This window comes from Melospiza melodia, chromosome 3 (genome assembly GCF_035770615.1).
Source record: "Melospiza melodia melodia isolate bMelMel2 chromosome 3, bMelMel2.pri, whole genome shotgun sequence".
In the NCBI taxonomy this organism is placed as follows: domain Eukaryota; kingdom Metazoa; phylum Chordata; class Aves; order Passeriformes; family Passerellidae; genus Melospiza; species Melospiza melodia.
The window spans coordinates 111,912,740-111,932,194 of NC_086196.1; the positions used below are offsets into that span (position 1 = coordinate 111,912,740).

At 45.0% G+C, this 19,455-nt stretch overlaps 1 protein-coding gene across 2 annotated transcripts in view; it reads right to left on the minus strand.

Moving 5' to 3' along the window:
* Positions 1 to 19,455, minus strand: part of SLC24A3 (solute carrier family 24 member 3) — a 109,072-nt gene that overhangs the window by 9,920 nt on the left and 79,697 nt on the right. Inside the window, exons 8-16 of one of the 2 annotated variants that reach the window (XM_063152673.1) lie at positions 19,067 to 19,092; positions 17,304 to 17,357; positions 15,631 to 15,764; positions 12,978 to 13,138; positions 12,126 to 12,402; positions 10,567 to 10,733; positions 9,821 to 9,935; positions 8,880 to 8,992; positions 747 to 812 (exon numbers count right to left, since the gene is read on the minus strand). In XM_063152673.1, coding sequence (XP_063008743.1) covers positions 747 to 812; positions 8,880 to 8,992; positions 9,821 to 9,935; positions 10,567 to 10,733; positions 12,126 to 12,402; positions 12,978 to 13,138; positions 15,631 to 15,764; positions 17,304 to 17,357; positions 19,067 to 19,092 — 1,113 coding nt within the window. Of the gene's footprint in view, positions 1 to 746; positions 813 to 8,879; positions 8,993 to 9,820; positions 9,936 to 10,566; positions 10,734 to 12,125; positions 12,403 to 12,977; positions 13,139 to 15,618; positions 15,765 to 17,303; positions 17,358 to 19,066; positions 19,093 to 19,455 lie in introns of both variants that reach the window. The other variant, XM_063152672.1, reaches the window with a different exon arrangement.

Genomic DNA, 19,455 nt, shown 5'->3' on the forward strand with positions numbered 1-19,455 from the left:
TTGCATCACCTCACCTTAGGTTTCTGCAGGAAATTTCATTTTGGCAAGAACAATCCCACTTAATTCAATCAGAAATGGATTTAAAGACCAGGTTCCCTTATTTTTTTAAACTGAAAATGCTTCATGTGCTCCTCTGCATCTCAATCTAGAGCCACACAGTCTAAGACTGCTTGACTTTGCATAGTTTGCTCCCAGCAAAGATTAACATCTTGTGTATGTGGGAATTGTGTTGGTGTGCATTGCACAGGACGCCCCTCCCACCTCAAGATTTGGAAGATGTCACATCATTCCTCTTCTATCATTTCTGGGTAAGGTCAGGGAACACCAAGTACTGATTTCAACAGAAACACTGTCAGCACTGTTTTTCTGTGGCCTGTGCTGTATTTCAGAAGGATCCTAGAGAGGGCCAAGCAACCTGCTCAGCATTTTGGCTGATTGTCTCACAGGAGAATGGATCTCATCAGGCATCAAGGGACCTGCTTCAGCTCTAGCACAGAAATTCCTGATGGCTCTCCCAGGCTCCTCCCATGGAAAACACAGGCAGGAGTGTCATCCCATGGAAGTGACAGCTCCTGCAAAGAGCCAAATCAAGGCCTTGGGAAGCTTTTCAAGCAGGGAGCAACCCTATCCCATAACAACAGACTTTGCAACCACTATTTCAGCTGGAGGTGAGAAAGGAGCAGGTGAAGAAAATATCTATAAAAATCCCTCTTTTGGAAAAGAAGAACAAAAGTCTATATACATACTGTGACAAAAACTGATGCCAGCAGGAGACCAACAGAATATATAAGTCCTCTGCTGTTTAACCGAATCTGTAAAAGAAGGAAGTTCATCAAACCATCTCAGAATTTCACACAATATTCCTCTCTGCTTATATTTCCACAATCCTAAACTGCTGAGCTGCTCAACAGTGGCTTGCAAGCTGTAAATGCCAAGTCAGGCCATTACATGGCAGATAAATTTGCCTACTCCCTATTTTGCCAAAGAAGGAGTGTTATTAGAGGAAAGTCCTTTGGACCTGACAACATTTCACAGTGTTCCATGTGAGCTTTGCCATCCCTTGTACTATTATATAATGACATTTTCTAACTGCTATATGAGCCCTGTAAGAACCAACAGGGGAAAGGAAATTTTGCATTCAGTCACCAATTAATGCTTCACAGTGGGGGAAATAAACAAGAACACACACAAGTGCCTGATTTCTTCCCCACTCTCATCTTATTTCTTCCCTTATCTTACTCCTCTTGGTGAAGGGAACAAGTCAGTGATCTCAAAACCTCAGGTGCTGAAAAGTTGTCTATCAGTGCATCATGGCACACTAACATAGGCTGGACATGATTTAGCACTGAGGCAGATCAGACAAGGAAACAATTTACTGCCTGCAGGGCTGTGTACAGGCACATCACAGGCTCTGGTGCAAGCTGTCTTCAGGCAGAGCCCCAGTTACAGTCACTGCCCAAGAGAACTGAGATGCAGGTCCACAAAGCTGGGAAGCCATTAAACTGCCACTTTTAGAGGCTTTGAGCCTAACCTAAGGAGCTCACCTGCATCTTTAAGGTCCAAATACTTCTTAAAATGTGATTTTTGTGAGACATAAACCTAATGTTACAAAGGAAGGCTACAGGGAGTAAAGCCATCTCTCCAATCCTGCTCCTCAGCTAGGATCACACTTCTCCTTGGTTTCCCATCCCTCTCTTGTGGAACTTAATCATTATCCTTTTAGGCATTGTTATATGACCTCAGACAGCATCATCAGAGCAGCATCATCAGGGCAGCACTCAGTGGAGTCTCTCAAGCCACTTCTCCAGGAGCTACTGTGTGGAAGGGACATTTTTCTAAGAAAGGTTGGCTTCTCAGTGCTCCCATCCTTCTAGTCAGATTATAAAGAATCCCAATTGCAAGTGAAGTGGGGATTGCTAACATGTCAAGCAGCACTACAATTTTAAGATTGCAGGAATACAGATACACTTGTATCATTTTGTACCACAGCCAAGAAATCATTTTCACCCCACTGTTGCTCCTAAATCCAGAGTAATGATTTGGGTTCTTCTAAGCCAATCCATGCTGACTGAGCATTGCTGTTCCCTTTACACGTCCTGAGTTCCCTACTGATTGCTGACACCATAAAAAAGGCTACAACCATGATGATAATTTTTTTCTGAAGGGTGCTTGAGGATTTCTTTAGGATGACTGTGCTGTAAGGGTATGGATGGACAGCAGGACCATTCCATTCCTATGGTCATTACATCTTAAATACAATATTCTCATCAGACTGCTCAAAGAAATGAGGATTTGGATTGTTTTAGGGCATGAACACTGATTTTGGGACTGTCTGCCTAACAGAAGATGAAAAATGTCATGATCCCACTGCTAATGTAAACTTCAGAGATGGACCAGCCTGCTTGGCTTCAGTCATTCCTGTGCATCCACTCCTCCTCTCTTGCTTCCACCCATCAGAATGGCCCACATGTAACAGTCAACCTGCATTTCCATTATTATAAAGTTCAAATGGCCCACATGTAACAGTCAACCTGCATTTCCATTATTATGAAGCTCAAAAAAGCCCTACACTGACTCTGTGTACTGAAACTGAAATACACACTTAAAGCTGCCTTCCCTGCTATATCTCAAATGAACAGCAGCTGGCTAGGAAAGGGATAATATTTTACAATAAATTCCTGTCTGGATTTTGGTCAGGAATTTTGTATGACTAGTGCGAATATTTTTAAAAACTGTCAGTATAAAATGTACCAATTGGAAAGGCATCTACAGGAAAAAGAAGCAAATTAAGGAGATGGAACTATTTTACCATGGAAAATGTCTGAAGTTAACCTAAAGTGCAAAAATTTAACCTTAATGCTGCTTCTCAGTTACAACTTCATGCTCCATAAAACCAGCAGAGCATTCCAAAGGCCTCTGTGTCTAATTTGCTGAGGACACTGCTTCAAAAAAGAGAAGTTTGGTGCTGCTTTCTTCAGACTATCTGCAAGGATCTTCCTTGGGGGTCATTTAGGGGAATAAAAGATGCCATTAGGGATAATTCAAAAGCAGAAAATGTATGCTAATTATTTACAGCAGTAAGAGCCACACACGTCATGCTGTTCCTATGTGGGCCAAGCAAATGTGGCAGTGTGAGCACCACTTGTTCCAGCTGTTCTTCTGTTATTTCTTATTTGCTTCTCAATTATTTTATAGCCCTTTTCACATGTGGTTTCTGTCCTTTTCTATCCCTTTTCTATCTGCTCCATGGCAGGGAGGTGCCATGCATACCTCCTGAGCCTCAGCAGAAGCATCTGGAATCCTTCACACCTTCTCCAGTAGTTTGAACTCACCAGGAATTTTTTTTTTTTACTCAAACAGTTGCACTTTTTCTTCCAGAAATTCCAGCTGTAATGTGTATCTAGTTCAGCCAAATGAGCTTCCTGACAAACCCTTTCTTTTCCTGAATTTGACTCTGGACTACCCTCTGCTGTTTCACAGATTTCCCATGAGTCTACAGCTCTGGAAATGCAGATTTAACTGATTCCACTCCTGTGGTGATCACCAGCCTACCCCATTTCTTATCATGACTTTTAATTATGAGCACAGAAGCCCAGAAGATGCTGAAATTTGAAACAGAAGCTTAAGAAAAGTGTGTCCTTGATCTGTCAAATTAGGGTAGAAATAGTCAAGCAGCCCTCTCATGAGACAAGTGGCATTTCCTGCAAGAGGCAACAGAATACATTTCCTTGGGATATGTGAAAATGTGCAAGTTCAGGGAAAACAAGGGCAGCAAAACATTCAAAACTCACAGTAAGGGAGGAGATAATTTCAGGTTTTGGCAAAGACTGGAAAATGAGTCTCAGCTGGAGTCCTTTTAATTGCATAAGGAAAAGCCCAGTCCCCTGTTCATTTAAGAGGAGGAAATGCCTCTTCCTCAAGAGAAAAGGGGCTGCAGAAGAAGCACTCCCTCATGCTGCAAGGAGGAAAAATCAGTATTCCCAAACTCCCCTCTGAGGACTGGCTTGTGTGTAGGGGCTGAAGCAAGGCAGAAAATGCTGCACTGGCTGATCATGCACAGGAGGTTTGCACATTCACAGCCTCCTCTGTCAGAGATTGAGGGGGGCCACCTCCCTGCTGCTCCTGCAGCAAATGCAAGGAGGCTGCCACCAGCTCCAGCCATTCCCATGCTGCTGTGGTAACCAAGGCTGAAGCCAAACAGCAGAGGAAAAACAATGGATATAAAAGTTATTCTATTCTTAAGTTTTTTTTCTGGCAGCTGCTTAAGGGAAAACAAGGAGCCATTGCCAAAACCCACACTGGTTTTGCTTCAGGGCCTTAATATGACAGAAATTACGCCAGTAAGGAATTTCAGAAGGGCTATGCTTTGTTTCCAGTCCCTCAGCTGAAAAAGCTGCAGGTCTTCTGCATGTCTGGGTATCCTTTTGCTTCAGTGTCTCTCCCTGGCAGTGCAAATTCAGTCTAAATCCAGCATTCCTGAGGTCTTGCCATGAGACAGTGGTCTAAGCAAACTGGAACTTCAAACATTGATGCATTGCTGCATGTTTAAATGGAATTTCCTTCTTAAACCTGTTTTAGACTCTTAAGAAAGTGTCCCTGTTTTGCTCCATATCACAAAATTCATTTTGCACAGGGTACACACCTGGAGTGCTGCACATGGCCACTCAGAATATCATGCAGGAGATGCAGGAGCTGTAACTGGAGAGAACTCCTGTAGTGATAGGAGGATTGGCAGGGACAATTTTGCTCCACTACAGCAGAATCATCCCAAAAATCTCTCTGCCACAAAGCCAGGGAGCCAGCTTTGTCCTAACAAACAGTGCCTTGGAATTTAACCAGTGCAAATCAACTGGTCAGTGAGGAGCAGAGCAGTGAGACTTCCCATCTCCATCTGTGCTTTGCAAGCATTTGCTTCCCTCTGCATCCTCTGATGCCTAAATATGATTGCACTGGGATTATTTCTGCTGTCTCAGGCTGCTTGTTTGGGTAGAAGGAATATCAGGTCTCTCAGACTTCTAATGTACTGTCAAATTTTGCTGAAACTGATGTGATCAAATCAACCTGGCTCTTTATCCTTAAGCTAAAATTCCTGTTCTCTGAAATACTGCTAGATGATATCTGGTTTACATGCAAAAAAAAAATATTCCAGAGGAAAGCAACTGGATAGAAAATAAGGAGGAAAAATCCTTCCCCTCTGCATATACCAGGTGCACTAGAGAAGGATGCTTGCTGGATTACAGAGTCAGCAATGTGTCCAGGACTCAGTGCTGGAAGAGAGGAGAGAGTGAAAATGTCAAAGGACTCTCAAGGTCCAGAGGATGCTGCTTTTCCTCCAAAAGCCTGCCAGATTAGCTGTGTACACAACAGAAGGGGAGAGCTGCTGCAAGAGGGTGGCCAAGTGAGCAGTGGAGGTGGAAGCTCCAGTGGGAAGCAGAGGAAGGCAGAGTTAGTACCTGGACATTATTGAGTGCTCAGAAACAAGGGCCCTTGAAATAATAAACATATGGTTGGGTTAAAGACTTGGCATTGTGAAAACAGAAGGGATCTGATGTGGAAAGTTTAATCCTGAATAGATCTGCCTTTTCATGGAAAAAGGGTTGGTGGCTTGGTACAAGCCAGGAATTCTGGAACTAACACTTGAGCTGAAGGCAAAGGATGAGGCACTTTCAGTGTAACCACATCCTAGGGGAAGATGTTTCATTTAAAGCAGGAACACAGAAGGAAAACCTCCTGACAGATGCCTCCAAGATGCAGCCTGAGAATCATAAGATGGTTTTCCTCTCCCTTCTTGTAATAAGGAAGGCAGAATAAAATAAATACTAAACTGAAGCATAAACTGACAATGGGGCTGGGGAAGCAGCAGTCAGAAGAGAGGCACTCAATCAAAGTGAGATTTAGACACAGGACATGTCCCCAGGGAATTACAGCTTATTTCCAGTGCTGGCATTCACCTACTGTGACTCCAGCAAGCCCATTTGTCTCTCTGACAGGTCCCCCTCCTGCTCTTTTCCTGACTCATTCTGCTAGATCACAAAGCTGCCTTTTCCCCACTCAGACACCATCCCATGGAGTAAGCTTGAATAAACAAGAAGTCCTGATTCCACATGAAGCCACTTACAAAGAGGAGATACTAGAGAGACACATTTGGGTCCTGTCAAACACCAAAAGAGCAGTACTAAATCCTGTATAAGCTCAGAAATAACCCAGTACTTCTGACTCTCAGAGTTATTCAGTGGACAACCAGGCTGGTCTGAGCCCACGAGCCCCAGGGCAGTTAGCAGGGTCTGCTCATGCAGCCCAAAGGGAATTTCCTGCCTGACAGACCTCAGGAGCTGGAGCTCTACGTGTGCTGCCCCCTCTGACCTGAGTGCCAGGGATGATGCCACGCTCCTGGAATGACAACCAGCATCTTGGAGCTCTAGGCACTGTCACCAAGGTACACCTGAGCCAGCTAATGCCAGCCTTTGCTAGCAAGGGAGTAATACTTTAAAAATTAATTGCTAATAATGGGGTGAGGAAAGGGGGCTTGCTTTGTTTTAAAGTCCAATTACCCAAGAATTTGGAGAGAAATCCAGGAACAGCAAGTAAAAACTGAGGAAACTCTCTTTTGCTAATTGTGGGGCAGTTTCCAAGACTGCCTTTTCTAACCATGTGATCACACTGTACAAAGGACATTTTGGGTATGCAAAACAGTAGTGACACTGTTATGCCTCCCTGAAAGCTGGCTGCTTCTGTTCAGCCACTTCTTTTCATCCTTTTTCACAAAAATATAGATGAGCTACAGATAAACTGCTCATTAAAGAAAGGGATTTTATTCCTGCAGCACTGCTTCCTTGTGGCACTCCTATATCTAAGAAGAGGGAAGATGTGAGGAACTAAAGGCTTGTCAGCCTGACCTTGATCCCTGGGAAGAAGACAGAGCACATGATCATGGGAACCACTTCTAAATACACAAAGGACAGACATGTTTTAATTTATGGAGGGGAAATCCCTCTGACCCTGCCTGACAGCCCTGTAGGATGAGGGGGGTTTGCTGGGTGAGGGGAGAGCAACAGACATTGTTTATGTTGACTTTAGCAGGGCTTCTGGCATTCTCCCAAACATCCTCAGAGACAAACAGAGGAAGAACAGCCTGGAAAAGTGGCCAGTGGAGTGGCCTGATAAGCAGCCAAAGCACTGTGCTCCAAGCCCAGCTGGGGGCAGTCACTAGGGCCTCACCCCAGGGGTCAGGACTGCTTGGTGCCTTTTTTAATGAACTGGATGATGGGGAGAGAGATTTTGGTGCCTTATTTAATGAACTGGATGGTGGGGAAAGAGCAGGCTCAGCAAGTTCACAGCCCATACGAAACCAAGGAAGGTGGCTCGTGCTCTGGGGAACTGTGCTGCCATACAGAGGGAGCTGGACAGGCTGGAAAAATGTGCAGGCAGCAAACTCATTAATATCCACAAAGGGAAATAAATGAAAAGCCCTGCACTTGGGAAGGAATAACTCCACAGATCAGCTGGAAAGCAGACTGGCCAAGAAAGACCTGTTGATCCTGGTGGATACCAAGCTGAAGTCAACAATGCACTCCTGTGACATGGAGCATCAACAGCATCCTGGGCTACATCAGGAGAAGTGCTGCCAGTAGGGAGAGGAAGATGATCCTGCTCTGCTCACATTGGTCTGGTTCTGGGCTCCTCAATACAAGGAAAATATGGAGTTCTTGGAGCAAGTCCAGTGAAGGACCACAGGGAAGATTCAAGGGATGGCAGCATCTGGCATACAGAGGCTCAAAGAGCTGTGACTGTTCAGCCTACAGAAGAGAAGCTTCGGGGAGATCTGAGCCATGTGCACAAATACCTGATGGGAGAACACAGAGAAGGTGCAGCCAGATTCTTCTGTGTGATATCCATTGAAAGGACAAGAGGAACCACACAATTTTAAATACAGAAATCCCATTATAATGTAAGAATGCTTTTGACTGTTGAGAGCGGTTAAAACCAAAGCAAAGTGCTGAGAGTGGCAGTACAGACTCCTCGGAGGTACTCAAGATCCAACAGGACAAAGTCTGCTCTAGCTGACCCAGCTTTGAGCAGAGGGTTGGGGACTGGACAATCTCCAGAGGTACTGATCAAGCTCAGCACTTCTGTCATTCTCCTGCCTTTTAATTTTGCATTCACTCAGGGACTGTAATCAACACTCTTCTCTCTGCCCTACCCTGCTGTCTGACTGGGGTCCAGGTAACAGCAACAGCCACAGAGACCTCCCTCTAGAATTCTGTGGCATCTCCTGCTTTTACTTCTCAGAGGGAGCCTTGCAGCAGCTCTGGGGCAGAGGCTGGCTCTTCTATCACTTGGGAAGTACAGGATAACTTCATTGGTGTTTGGTACTTTTGTCTTAAACAGGAAAGCTCTGCAGAGTTTTCTGCTGATGGTCACGCTCTGAACCACCTAATATTTAACAGTTTCCTTCACTTTGCAGTGTGTTAACAGTTTAGTAATGCCAGAATTTTTCTTAGCAAAAGGTCTACAGATCTCATCTACATTTTATATTTCACCTCTGTGTTTATCCCCTCTGCCTTATTAAAAACAAGGTCATTCTTACTTAGAATACATTCAAGAGTATGAAAATCCAGTGCACTCTAGTAAAGCTAGCTTACTTCAGCACAGACTTCTGTCTTCAAGGAAGAAATGGAAGTACTTGTCCTCAAAAGGATGGGAAACGTCCAGTGACAATTAATTTCTACTTCTCCCGTATAACAGAGAAAATTACTTGTTTTTTCAAATAAAATCCATAGAATTTTGGACTTTTTTTTCCCTAGATAGATCTGGCTTATTAAAAAGAAATAAATAAGTAACAAATAAGTAACAATGATGTGAACAAATGCAGGACTTACGTATGATCCATAATTCACTGCTAGAGTCTGCAAAGCCCATGGAAGGCCTAGGCCAATTAAAATATCAAAAACATTGCTTCCAATGGAGTTGGACACGGCCATATCCCCCATACCTGCAGGAATGGAAACCACAAACACTCAGACATGTCTCAGAAAAGTCCTGCAGCTTTAATCTGCAGTCATCCAGGCAGTTTCCCCTGATTAAGGCCAAGATTTGTGGAGGATGCCCCTCACTCCCTCCCTTCCCTTTGCCCCCCATCATAGAAGGCCAGCAGGCTTAAAGGGGCTTAATCCACCTTCCAGGATCATCTGAGAATTCCCCTCCACTAATCCTCTGCTGCTGAGGGGACCTGCTGTACTGGCTGTGACCTGCCAGGCCTCTGGTGCCACGCTCAGGAGGACTTCTGACCCTTTACTGTGACCATGACATGAGTTTCTGCACTGGATTAATTGCAAAAGGTCTTTGAATCATCTCTTCAGCAGCTGCTTATTTCAGTGACAAGCCACTGGCTTTGCTCCCCAAAGCAGTACTGGCTTCTGGGTTTTCCTCTTTACACACCTGTTTCAAGTGCCACAAATACTGAGGAGCTGCTTTCCTTAAAACCAGCAGTATCTTCCAGTCCTTGTGACTGTGAAGAAAAGCTGGAAGGTGACCTGAAAGATTCTTATGCCATTAAACAGTTCTATACCACTGATATTCAAATTAAGAAAATTACTCTGATTATTGAGGAAGGCTTGAAGCTGACAATACTGCCAGAACTTCTGCTGAGAACCTGTTAACTGCTTTGCAATAGCAGCACAATGTATTTCCTTCTTTGCTCTTGTTTTAAATTCCAGGCTTGTGGAAAGAGCTCTGCTGAGGGAACATCTGTGCTGCCTGAGGAGGAGCAGAATGTCAGGACACAGCCCCACAGCAGGAAGCCATCCCTGCAGTGACCCACCTTGCCTGGCCACAATCAGGCTGGCCATGCAGTCTGGCACGCTGGTTCCTGCTGCCAGGAAAGTGATGCCCATGATCACATCTGGAATTCCCAGGGTGTACCCAATGATTGTCACCTAAAGAGAACATGGAATAAACTCTCAAGCTGTTTACAACAATTAAGACCTGACACCAACTTGGCCCAAATCTGCAAGATCCTGTGAGACAGAGGGTATCTCTCAGTGCAAACTCACACTTCCTTTAAATAGCTTGGATGAGGTTTGTAAACATTGTTATTTACAAATACCAGCTAAGCAGACACAAATCCACCCTATGGCTCTAGTTCTGCAGGAATTTGACTGAATGTCATGCTATTGTTCATGCTAAGTTCAAAGTGTGATCATTCACAACTCCATGTCTCTTGAGCTTGCCTGCTCCAAGAGAATGAAAAGTTGTTGGGGCCAGATTGTCCCTCAGCACCCCTCACACTGCCCTGCAGGACTAGGAGATGTTCCACTGCTGCAGCTGTAGTTGTTGCCCAAGATAAAGAATCTGGATGAAATGCCAGCCCTAAATCAAGCTCAAAGGCCATGCCTACTGGTCCCTAATTTTCTTCTCTGAGTGTGGACAGGTCCAAAAGAAATAGAAGCAAACCTAGGGTCTCTCACCTGAAAATTCAGGTGTGTAGAACTTCCTATGCATTTCTCTAGACTGACAAACCCCCTCCTGCTGCTTCTCCCAGTGGTTTCTGGATTAGCTGGTACGTACCATCCACACCATCATGTAAGAAAAAGCTGCAATCCACAGGGTAGAAGAAGCAAAGGTGACCATGAACCATTTTTCCAAGTGGGGTTTGTTGCAGTTGGGCACTGTGAAGTACAGGACAAAACTCAAGGGCCATGTGAAGACCCACTTCAACATTTCTATCTTGCCAGCTGCCAAACAACAAAACAAAGGGAAACAATCACATTTCAGAATGTTATTATTTTGTCAGCATGTGCAAACAAGATGCCAGGGACACCTCAGTCTGTTATGCTAAAATGTCATTCCTTGTTTAGAGGATAATAATGTGATGGCAGACAGGAGGGCAGAGACAGGCACAGGAGTATGAAGGGCCTCCCTGAGAGTTTAAGTAACAGGTCAAACCACATGTGCTCCCTAGTCAAGTTCTTACAAAACCACATAAAATGCAAGTCCAAGAAAGAGATCTGATTCATCTTCAATCATCTAATTGAGGGAGGGTACAGAAAAGATGGAAGCAGGCCCTTCACAAGGGAATTACAAAATTCCTTGCACAAGGGAATTACAAAAGCCAATGGACTCAACTTCCAAAAAGGGAAATTCAGAACAGATAGTACACCAAGTTGGGCATTTTCTCTTTTTTTCTTACTGGGGTGGTCAAACATTGGAACAGGTACCCAAAATCTGTGGGATGTCCATCCTTATAGATAATAAAACTCAACTGGACACAGACTTGGAGGATGATCTGCTCTGAGCAGGGGTTGGAACCAGAGATCTTCACAAGTCCAGCCTTTCACGTACTATGGAAGTCCACAGGACATCTAAACTACTCTCTTTAAGGCTCAGGTCTTTTCCTCACTCAAACTCCAGAAATGCTGTTTGAGTGAGACCTGAACAGGAGTTTCCAAAATTGTATCTAGACTGCAAAGGGCAGGACCACTCCTTACAGTATTCCAGCTCATCTGGACATCAACACAGCAAATCTTTCCAGCTATGGCAACTGTGACTCAAAGGAATCCTGAGAGGTTCCTGCTGCTTCCCAGTCCCCCATCTCTTTTACATGTGGCCAGGACCCTCACTGTCGCAGACATTTCTCCACAGAAATCCTTTCTTTCGGATTTCTGTGTCTTCAGGAGGCCAGAGGCTCCAGAAGACAAGGTAAACAATTATTATCAGCTGCTGTGGAATGCAACAGGGACACCTTGATTGGCTCATTTCCTATGTTTATAATTAAGGGCCAATCACCAGTGCAAGCTAGGGGACTGAGTCCTTGAACACAACTTTGTTTTAGATTCTTTTCTGTCTATTCTTAGCTAGCCTAGCTGCTCTGCAAACCTCTCTCTATATTCTATTTAGTATAGTCATAATGTATTATATATAATATCTTAATAAATCAGCCTTCTGATCAAGATACAAGATTCACTGTCTCTCTCTCACCAGCTGCGACCCACTCAGGCGCAGTAATACCCTCACTGCCAAGTGAAAGCTGATGGCAGCCCTCAGAGACACTTCCACCTCTACATCCACCCGCAATGCTTTCCACCATATCCAAACAAACACCGCACAAACGCAGGAGAGCTTCTTACTGGGGAGGTCAAAAGGCGTGTAGGGCCCTTCATGGTCGTCGTCATCATCATCATCATCATCCTCCTCCTCCTCGTCGTTCTCATTGTTCTCGTTGTCCTCGTTCTCGTTCTCGTTCCTGGCCTCGGCCGCGTCCTCGTCGCGCCGCGTGCCGTTCACGCCGCGCTCGGCAGAGTTGCTGGGGCCCGTTCCGTTCTCCACCACGTGCTTGATGGGGATTTTGATGGCTACCTCTGACTCCCCGTTGGTGTAAGTCCTGCTGTTGATCAGCCTCTGTCTCTATAAATAAAGGCAGACTTGATGAAAAATAAGACTTTTTTAAATTTGCGGGTTTTTTAAGCAAAAGGGGGGAACAGAGAAAGAGGTGTGTAGAAGTCTTTACAAATTTATCTTTGAAAGCAAAAAGAATGATTTTCAGCGGGTACAACATGATACTTGCTTGCAGACCACTAGAAAAATCTTACATATACAACTTTTACAAGAGAAGGTCCAGTGGCCAACTTTTACAAGGTCAATTCCAGCGGAATTGACTCCAGGAGTACTCCAAGACCACTAAGTGACACACTAAGTGCAGTCTTGGGGTAGTACCATATCATCAAACAGATCTAAGCAGAGGGCACCTCCTGTGAGCAACAGCTACACGTAACAGCTATATAACAACCTCTGCTAAAACCTCCAAGAGCACAGAAAGCAAGGGACATTCAGTGAAGTCAGTGCCAGAAGGATAAAATCTGGGAGAGCGCTATCAAGGATCCAGAAGAAACACCAGAGTTTCATTTCAAGATAGAGACTGCCACAGGAAAATGCAAATTCAGGAGGAGCAGGGCAGGTAGAGGGGGAGATAAGAGACACACCTCATTGATTAGCATGCGGCTGGCCATGGAGAGCCGTGTTTTGGGAGGGAAATGGCTGGTTATCATGATCCGGAGCCCAGCCTCGGAAAATGAAAGCTGGTGTGGGTAGGCAGAGAGCAGCTCATCAACCATGATCACTGAGGCTTTTCGGTGGAAATTTCCTGCAGCCAAGGAACAAAAACAAATTGAGGCCTTCTTTCAGCAGTCTCTCCTTCTGTTCTATGTTGCTCTTAGAAGAATGAACCCATGAGTTCCAAAGTTCTCTGTAAGAACCATTCCTTCAGCTACACCATTCAAAACAGGCCTCATCTGTCCTTAATTTCTGCCTTCTACACACCTTATATTCCTGGTTTTAAATAAAATGTCAACATAGTATGACCACTCATGCTCCTTACAGAGAACTAAATCTGCTCTGCACACTTCATCACAGGCCTGTGTTAGGCACACCACTGCTTCAACAGCAGCTATCCCACCCAGGCAGCTACTCCCAGTTGCAACCTGCACTTCTGTGAGGATATTGTCCTCATCCACTGCTGTGTTCCTGCAAGGTACAAATACAAATGAAAAGAACATTCCTGCACCTTGGGCTTGCAGCTCATGGCTAAGAACAGCCACCAAATCCAGCAGCAACTGCATGTGCAAGAGCAATCCACAGTGTGGGAGCAAAGGGACAGGGAGACAGAGCCCAGTCCCTGGATCGTGCTCCACCTGGAGCACAGCACCAATGCCCACTGCTGCCTCTGGGGATCATCCTTCCTTCAGCTGGATGACACCTTGGGCTCTGAATTCTGTGCCAGGTCTGGGACTTGGCAGCAGTGACACCTGAGGCCTTCCCCAACACACTTCTGCACAGGTTTATTAAAACCAGTGTTAAACACTGGCAGATGTTTTGTGGCATCACCATTTTTAACCATCACTGTTAGTCTGACTATCTCCTCAGCCTTTATGTTGCTTTTTTTTGCCTACTGAGGCTTACATGGAGTAAATATGTGAGCTCCTCCATATTAAAAAAATAAAAATGCAAACCAACAACCAAAACCAACCACAGAGCTTTTCCTTGTGAGTTTTTTCCACACTGGCGCTTGTTGAATGGCACCTGGAAAAACTGCCAAACACAGGAATCTTTCTGTTTCAGACTTTCTGATCCTCTGTTCCGAAAAGGTTTCAGAAAAGGCTTCAGAAGTCTGAAATCCCCAGGCACGCCATTGTAACAGGTGCTGTTGGTGGCCCTGTGCCCCTGGCTGGGACACAAAGCAGCACCACTTTCCTCTCCAGGCCTCCTGTGGCCCAGTCCCCAGGAAATACAGAAACAATCTGCAAGAAGATGAAGCAACCTTCTTGTCTTCCTTCCTGGGCCAGTGTGAGTAACCACAAGTGTCCAAATCAAAAAGTTATCAGCAGAGTAGGCAAAAAACCCATTGTGGGAGTATTTAAAGCAAATCCTACTGGGTCAAGTTGGATGTGCAAGGCCTGAGTTTGTGCTCACTGAGGTTTCCCAATCCAGATTTCCTGGTACAGAATTGCCAGCATAGGTCTGCTGTGGAGAGCTCCAGGCAACAGAGAGCTGTCCCCAAAAAAGCAGCTTCCCCAAATCAGAGTGTACAGCACTGGTGAAAGCCTTCCCTCTGCAACAGGCCTGAAACTGAGAGCTGGCTGCTGCAAATGAACCCCACTACATTTCATGCTTAACTGCTTGCTGTATACAGACTAAGCCTCTCAAGCTCCACTTGCAGGAAAAGAGACCTATTTTTGAGTGGTTGCTTGGGGTTTTTTGAAAGACTAGCTAAACAAAAGAGGCAACCCGTCTGTGCTCAGAGACCAGGACTGATTTGGACAAGACAGAGCTTCTTCTCAGGCTAAGTCAGGGCCTCAGGAAAATGGGAGGTGTTATTCCTGAGAACAGGTACACATACATCCCAAGCAGATACTGCACATGCTTGTTGACTGTTTTAAAGACAAAATAAAGTCACTGGGAATACAGTTTAGGACATCCTTGCAAATGCAGACACTGAACAACTGCTGAGCTATGGGATGGGGGAATTTTTTTTAAGCTGAAGAAATACAACCACTTTTATACATGATCATGACTAAAGTCAAACTGGAACAGATTTCAGCAAAAGTGAAATACCCTTAAAGATCACTCACATGGAAAAGTTGTGCATGGTAAAGCCAGCATATGCAGTAAAAGCACAACACTCAGACCCACAGAGAGTCCCTGCCCTTCCTTCAGTGGGGATATGTGTACACTGGTCTAAGTAGGGCCTTTTTTCTTGCTCAGTTGATGTCCCTTTGGAGTGGAGTTAAATTTAACTGGACATGTTACTTCAGTGCAGAGTAACAGCACCCACAGGAGGAATTAAAATGGCTGTAACAGGCCAGATAAGCAGCCCCTGGGCTTGAAGGAGTCCTTGCAGCAAAGCACCTTGTCCAGCAGCAAGAATCAGCCACAAGAGGCCTCAGCCACCTCCAGTGGTACAGGCTGTGGTGGCTGGGATCACCACACTGTGTCCCACATATGGGAGAGGGGTTCCAACAGGACCACCTGCCACCCCCTATTTCATGGCTTACAAGAGAGTAGCAGTTCCCACTGTGTGAGCAGGGAGAGAACACCCAGAATGATGCAAGTGACAGGGTGACTTACTGGAACAGTTACCTTTCTTTAGTAACACCACTGTGGCATCACAGTTGCTGTTGTCATCCATCTCTGTGTTACTTGCTAAACCATTCACCATATTTGCAGTGTTTTTTGTCTTCCTCTCAAAGAAGTGATGTATGGTTGAGTTGTACCTGCACAAAGGAAACAAACTCAGGATGTACCTTTAATTCTTGAAAAGGAATTCTAGGAAAGTCTTCTTTTCCTAGCCTTGTATCCTGTGCAATACAGCTAAGGGAGGGAAGTAAACTCCTCTGGATTTAAGGAGGATCCCAGAGCTCCAGCTAAATTGCACATTAAACAATCTCTCTATACCCAGAAGACTATGAAAGACAGAAGCCATAGATCTTGAATGACATGCATGTTTATGTCTTAGGTGTGAATCTTTGCTTGTCATCATCCAAGTATATATTTTTATCACACCTGAGTATCAGCATTATTTTACTGGGAGGACTCAACCCAGAAACACAACACCTTATGCTAAATTCATTTCAGCTTTGGCATGGGTGGGGAATAATCCTTGCTTCTTGGAGCATCTGGGAGCTGACACAAATAAGAGTCAAGGCTCTCCCCATGACACTCAGAGGCAAGGGCAGACCCCTATAAACACCTGGCAGAGGTCCCTAACTAGGCTGACAACCTTTCAAGCTATATCCAAACAGGTCTGAAAAGCCTGTTCACATTACAATGTTGTTTTTAGAAAAAAAAAAAAGTACACATTACAACTGTCTTGCTGGTCAGTTAATTGTTCCAAGAGTAAAAAGCTACCCTCCATGTCAAAATTTCTAATTAATAGATGAATTCTGACTTGTGTTCCTTCAGCCAGCCTGAGTGTTTTGCTGTTCTCACTGAGAATTACTCTCACAATATTACTCTATTCATGATTTCAAAACAAATCTCCAGTCTTACTTGTGGAGACAAGACCACTGGTGTGCTTGGCAGCTGGAAGGTTTTGTTGAATGTTCCAGTTTGAATCTGGGTTTCCTTTCCACTGTCTTTTGAAAACAAGACAGGAGGAGGTGAACAAAACAGCAGAACAGACCAGTTTTACTAGCAAGAAGTTGTGTGGAAGAAGTCACACAGGCCAGATGTGCGAATGTGCTCAGAAAATCACTGCTGACTGCGCTGTAGTTTTATCACAGATCTCCAGGCAAGCAAGAACTGCTGCAGAGCTTTGCACCCATGAAAAGCAGACTGGAATCTCACTCCTGCTTATTTCTGAGTAGGGATGCTCAAGTGAAGTCAGAAGAGACTGTTTTGGTGGGACTTGAGGATGGATCCAGGTCTCTGCTCTGCCACAGGTTTGCTGTTAGCCTTGGTCAGTTCACACAGGATGAGATCCATATAGCACAGATTCACAGGGTAGTTTAGGTTGGAAAAAACCTCCACAATCATCCAGTCCAATGTTAATTCAGCACTGCCAAGCTCACCACTAAGCCATGTCCCTAAGCACCATATTTGCACATCTTTTAAACCCCTTCAGGGATAGTGATTCCACCACTGGCCTGGGCAGCCTGTTCCTGCACCTGACAACCCTTTTGGTGCAGAAATTTTTCCCTAATAGCCAGAAAGTTTCCCTAATAGAACTGGAGGCTGTTTCTTCTAGGCCTAGGTGAGGCAAGGGGAGCAAGGAGCCTTAGAAATTAGATAAACTGAGGGCACATTTGACTTACTTCATTATAAAGATGTAGATGACATACATCAGCACTAAGACTAAGGACTCCCACCTGGAAACAAGAGCAACACAAACACATCAGAGCAGGGCATGGCATCAGCAGCCCCAGTTCAGCCATTCCCCCATGTTTCTGACATGCCACAAGTGTGCAGAAAGGCTCAAGCCTCCTAGGCTGTCTTAACATTCCTCTGTAAAAAAGGGATGCACAAAGAAACAGCTCACGCATCCTTCTTTGTTTTCTTGACTTCTGTGACTTTACTTGGCCAAACTGACCTGTCAGCTAAGAACAAGTGACAAAACCCAGGAGTTCAGTGAGCAAACTACACACCCAAGGCCCACCAACACTTCCATAAGGACAATGACCATGGGATGTGGCCAGGGAGGGGAGCAGCCACCCTGCTCTGCCTGCAGGCGTGTAGAGCAGGATGCTGGGCTTTGGAAAGCCAATTGTGCTGGGACAACCTGAGCAGGATGCTGGGCTTTGGAAAGCCAATTGTGCTGGGACAACCTGAGCAGGATGCTGGGCTTTTTAAAACCAATTGTGCTGGGACAACCTGAGCAGGATGCTGGGCTTTTTAAAACCAATTGTGCTGAGACAACCTGAGCAAGGGGCAGCTGCTCTGCTGCTACTGCTGCTGCATGAGTGCTGAGAATGCAGCAGGCAGCAGTTCAAACTGCTGATTACATACAGCATACAGACAAGCTTTTTCCCTCTGCTGTTTCCATGTCAGACTAATGGAATAATGAAATTTGTATGAAAACAAATTACAATATGGCTTTTAGAGCTTGTTTCTAGGTGATCTTTTTCACTGTCCAAAATACTGCATTCTGCTTAGTTCCCCATGGCAAACTGCTAGTCTTTGTGGAAATCATCATTATCAAACTACTGTATGCTAAACTCATGGAGCATTTTCTCCATAAGGATTTTGAGATATTGCACTAACTATATCCATGTCTCATTCCCTGCTTCTTAAGATTCAACACTCAGCTTCTGTGTTGTGTGTTTTGGGTTTTTTTTAGACCACAGTTAAATACAACTGGTCTTCGAGAGAATTTCAGTTAAAAAGAAACACACAAAAAATCAACAAAGGAAACCAGGCCATTGCCAAGAACGGGTGTTTGAAACCTGCCTCTGAAATGGGCAAGAGCCAGTGAGGGAAAACACCAACCCAAGCAGCCTGACGCTCCCTAGTGCTTGTAATCCAAATGACACCAGCTGGGAGTGACACCAAAGCCAAAGCTGTCACCTCCACTGTCACCTCCAGATGTCACCACATCACCTCTGCGATGTGTCAGAAACAAAACCATGAGACCAAAGCAACTGAAAAGTATCTGCAGCCCTCCTAGACTATCATACCTACTGCACTGCTCTTTAACACATTAATAGGGATTTTTTTTTATTACTTCTTTTAACTGGCCATTCACTAAATTATGAAAAATCCAACTATACACTTATTTATGACTGCTTGGGTGGCTCCTTCTTGCACACCCATAGCTCTGCTGAGCACACTGTCATCCCCAGACTGCTGCAGGGCATGCAGAGGGCACTGACTCCTGCCACTGTACCAGGAACAGTCTGATTCTCCTGGGCTTTCTTCTCTAGCTCAAAAAATTAGTTACTCTGGCCCATCTTGTGCTGATGTTTCTCATACAGCAGCAAATAGTTGCCCTGCAGAACTTTTTAGCTTTCTCCTCCTCATAAACACTAATTATGACAGCTTTTGTGGTATAACCAGAAAAAATGAAAAGAGATTCACTTACCAGGAAACTCTTTCATCATAAATAAACTGTGGAGAAAAGATTTAAAAATAGCATGTTATACACAAAACAACAGTTGAAAACAGCTCATCACCTGAGGCAGGGACCAGAGTAAAGCAAGCCAGGGCTCGTGGCAATGGCAATGGCATCAAGCTCGGGTGTATTTTGGCACTGCCCTCCTGCCAAGCCTTTGAACTTCTTAACCCATAGTTTGTCTCAGCTAGTCAAGGCTGGCAGGTTCCCCTTTCCCAAATGGCACTGGGTCCTTGTGCAGCAGTTAGAGGGAAAGCAGTGGTGAGCTAGAGACAGGGCTGCACCCCTCTGACCCACCTACCCACCTGGCTCTCTCACTGGACATGGCCTCTTCCCTGCCAGCTCCCAGCTGGATGCCA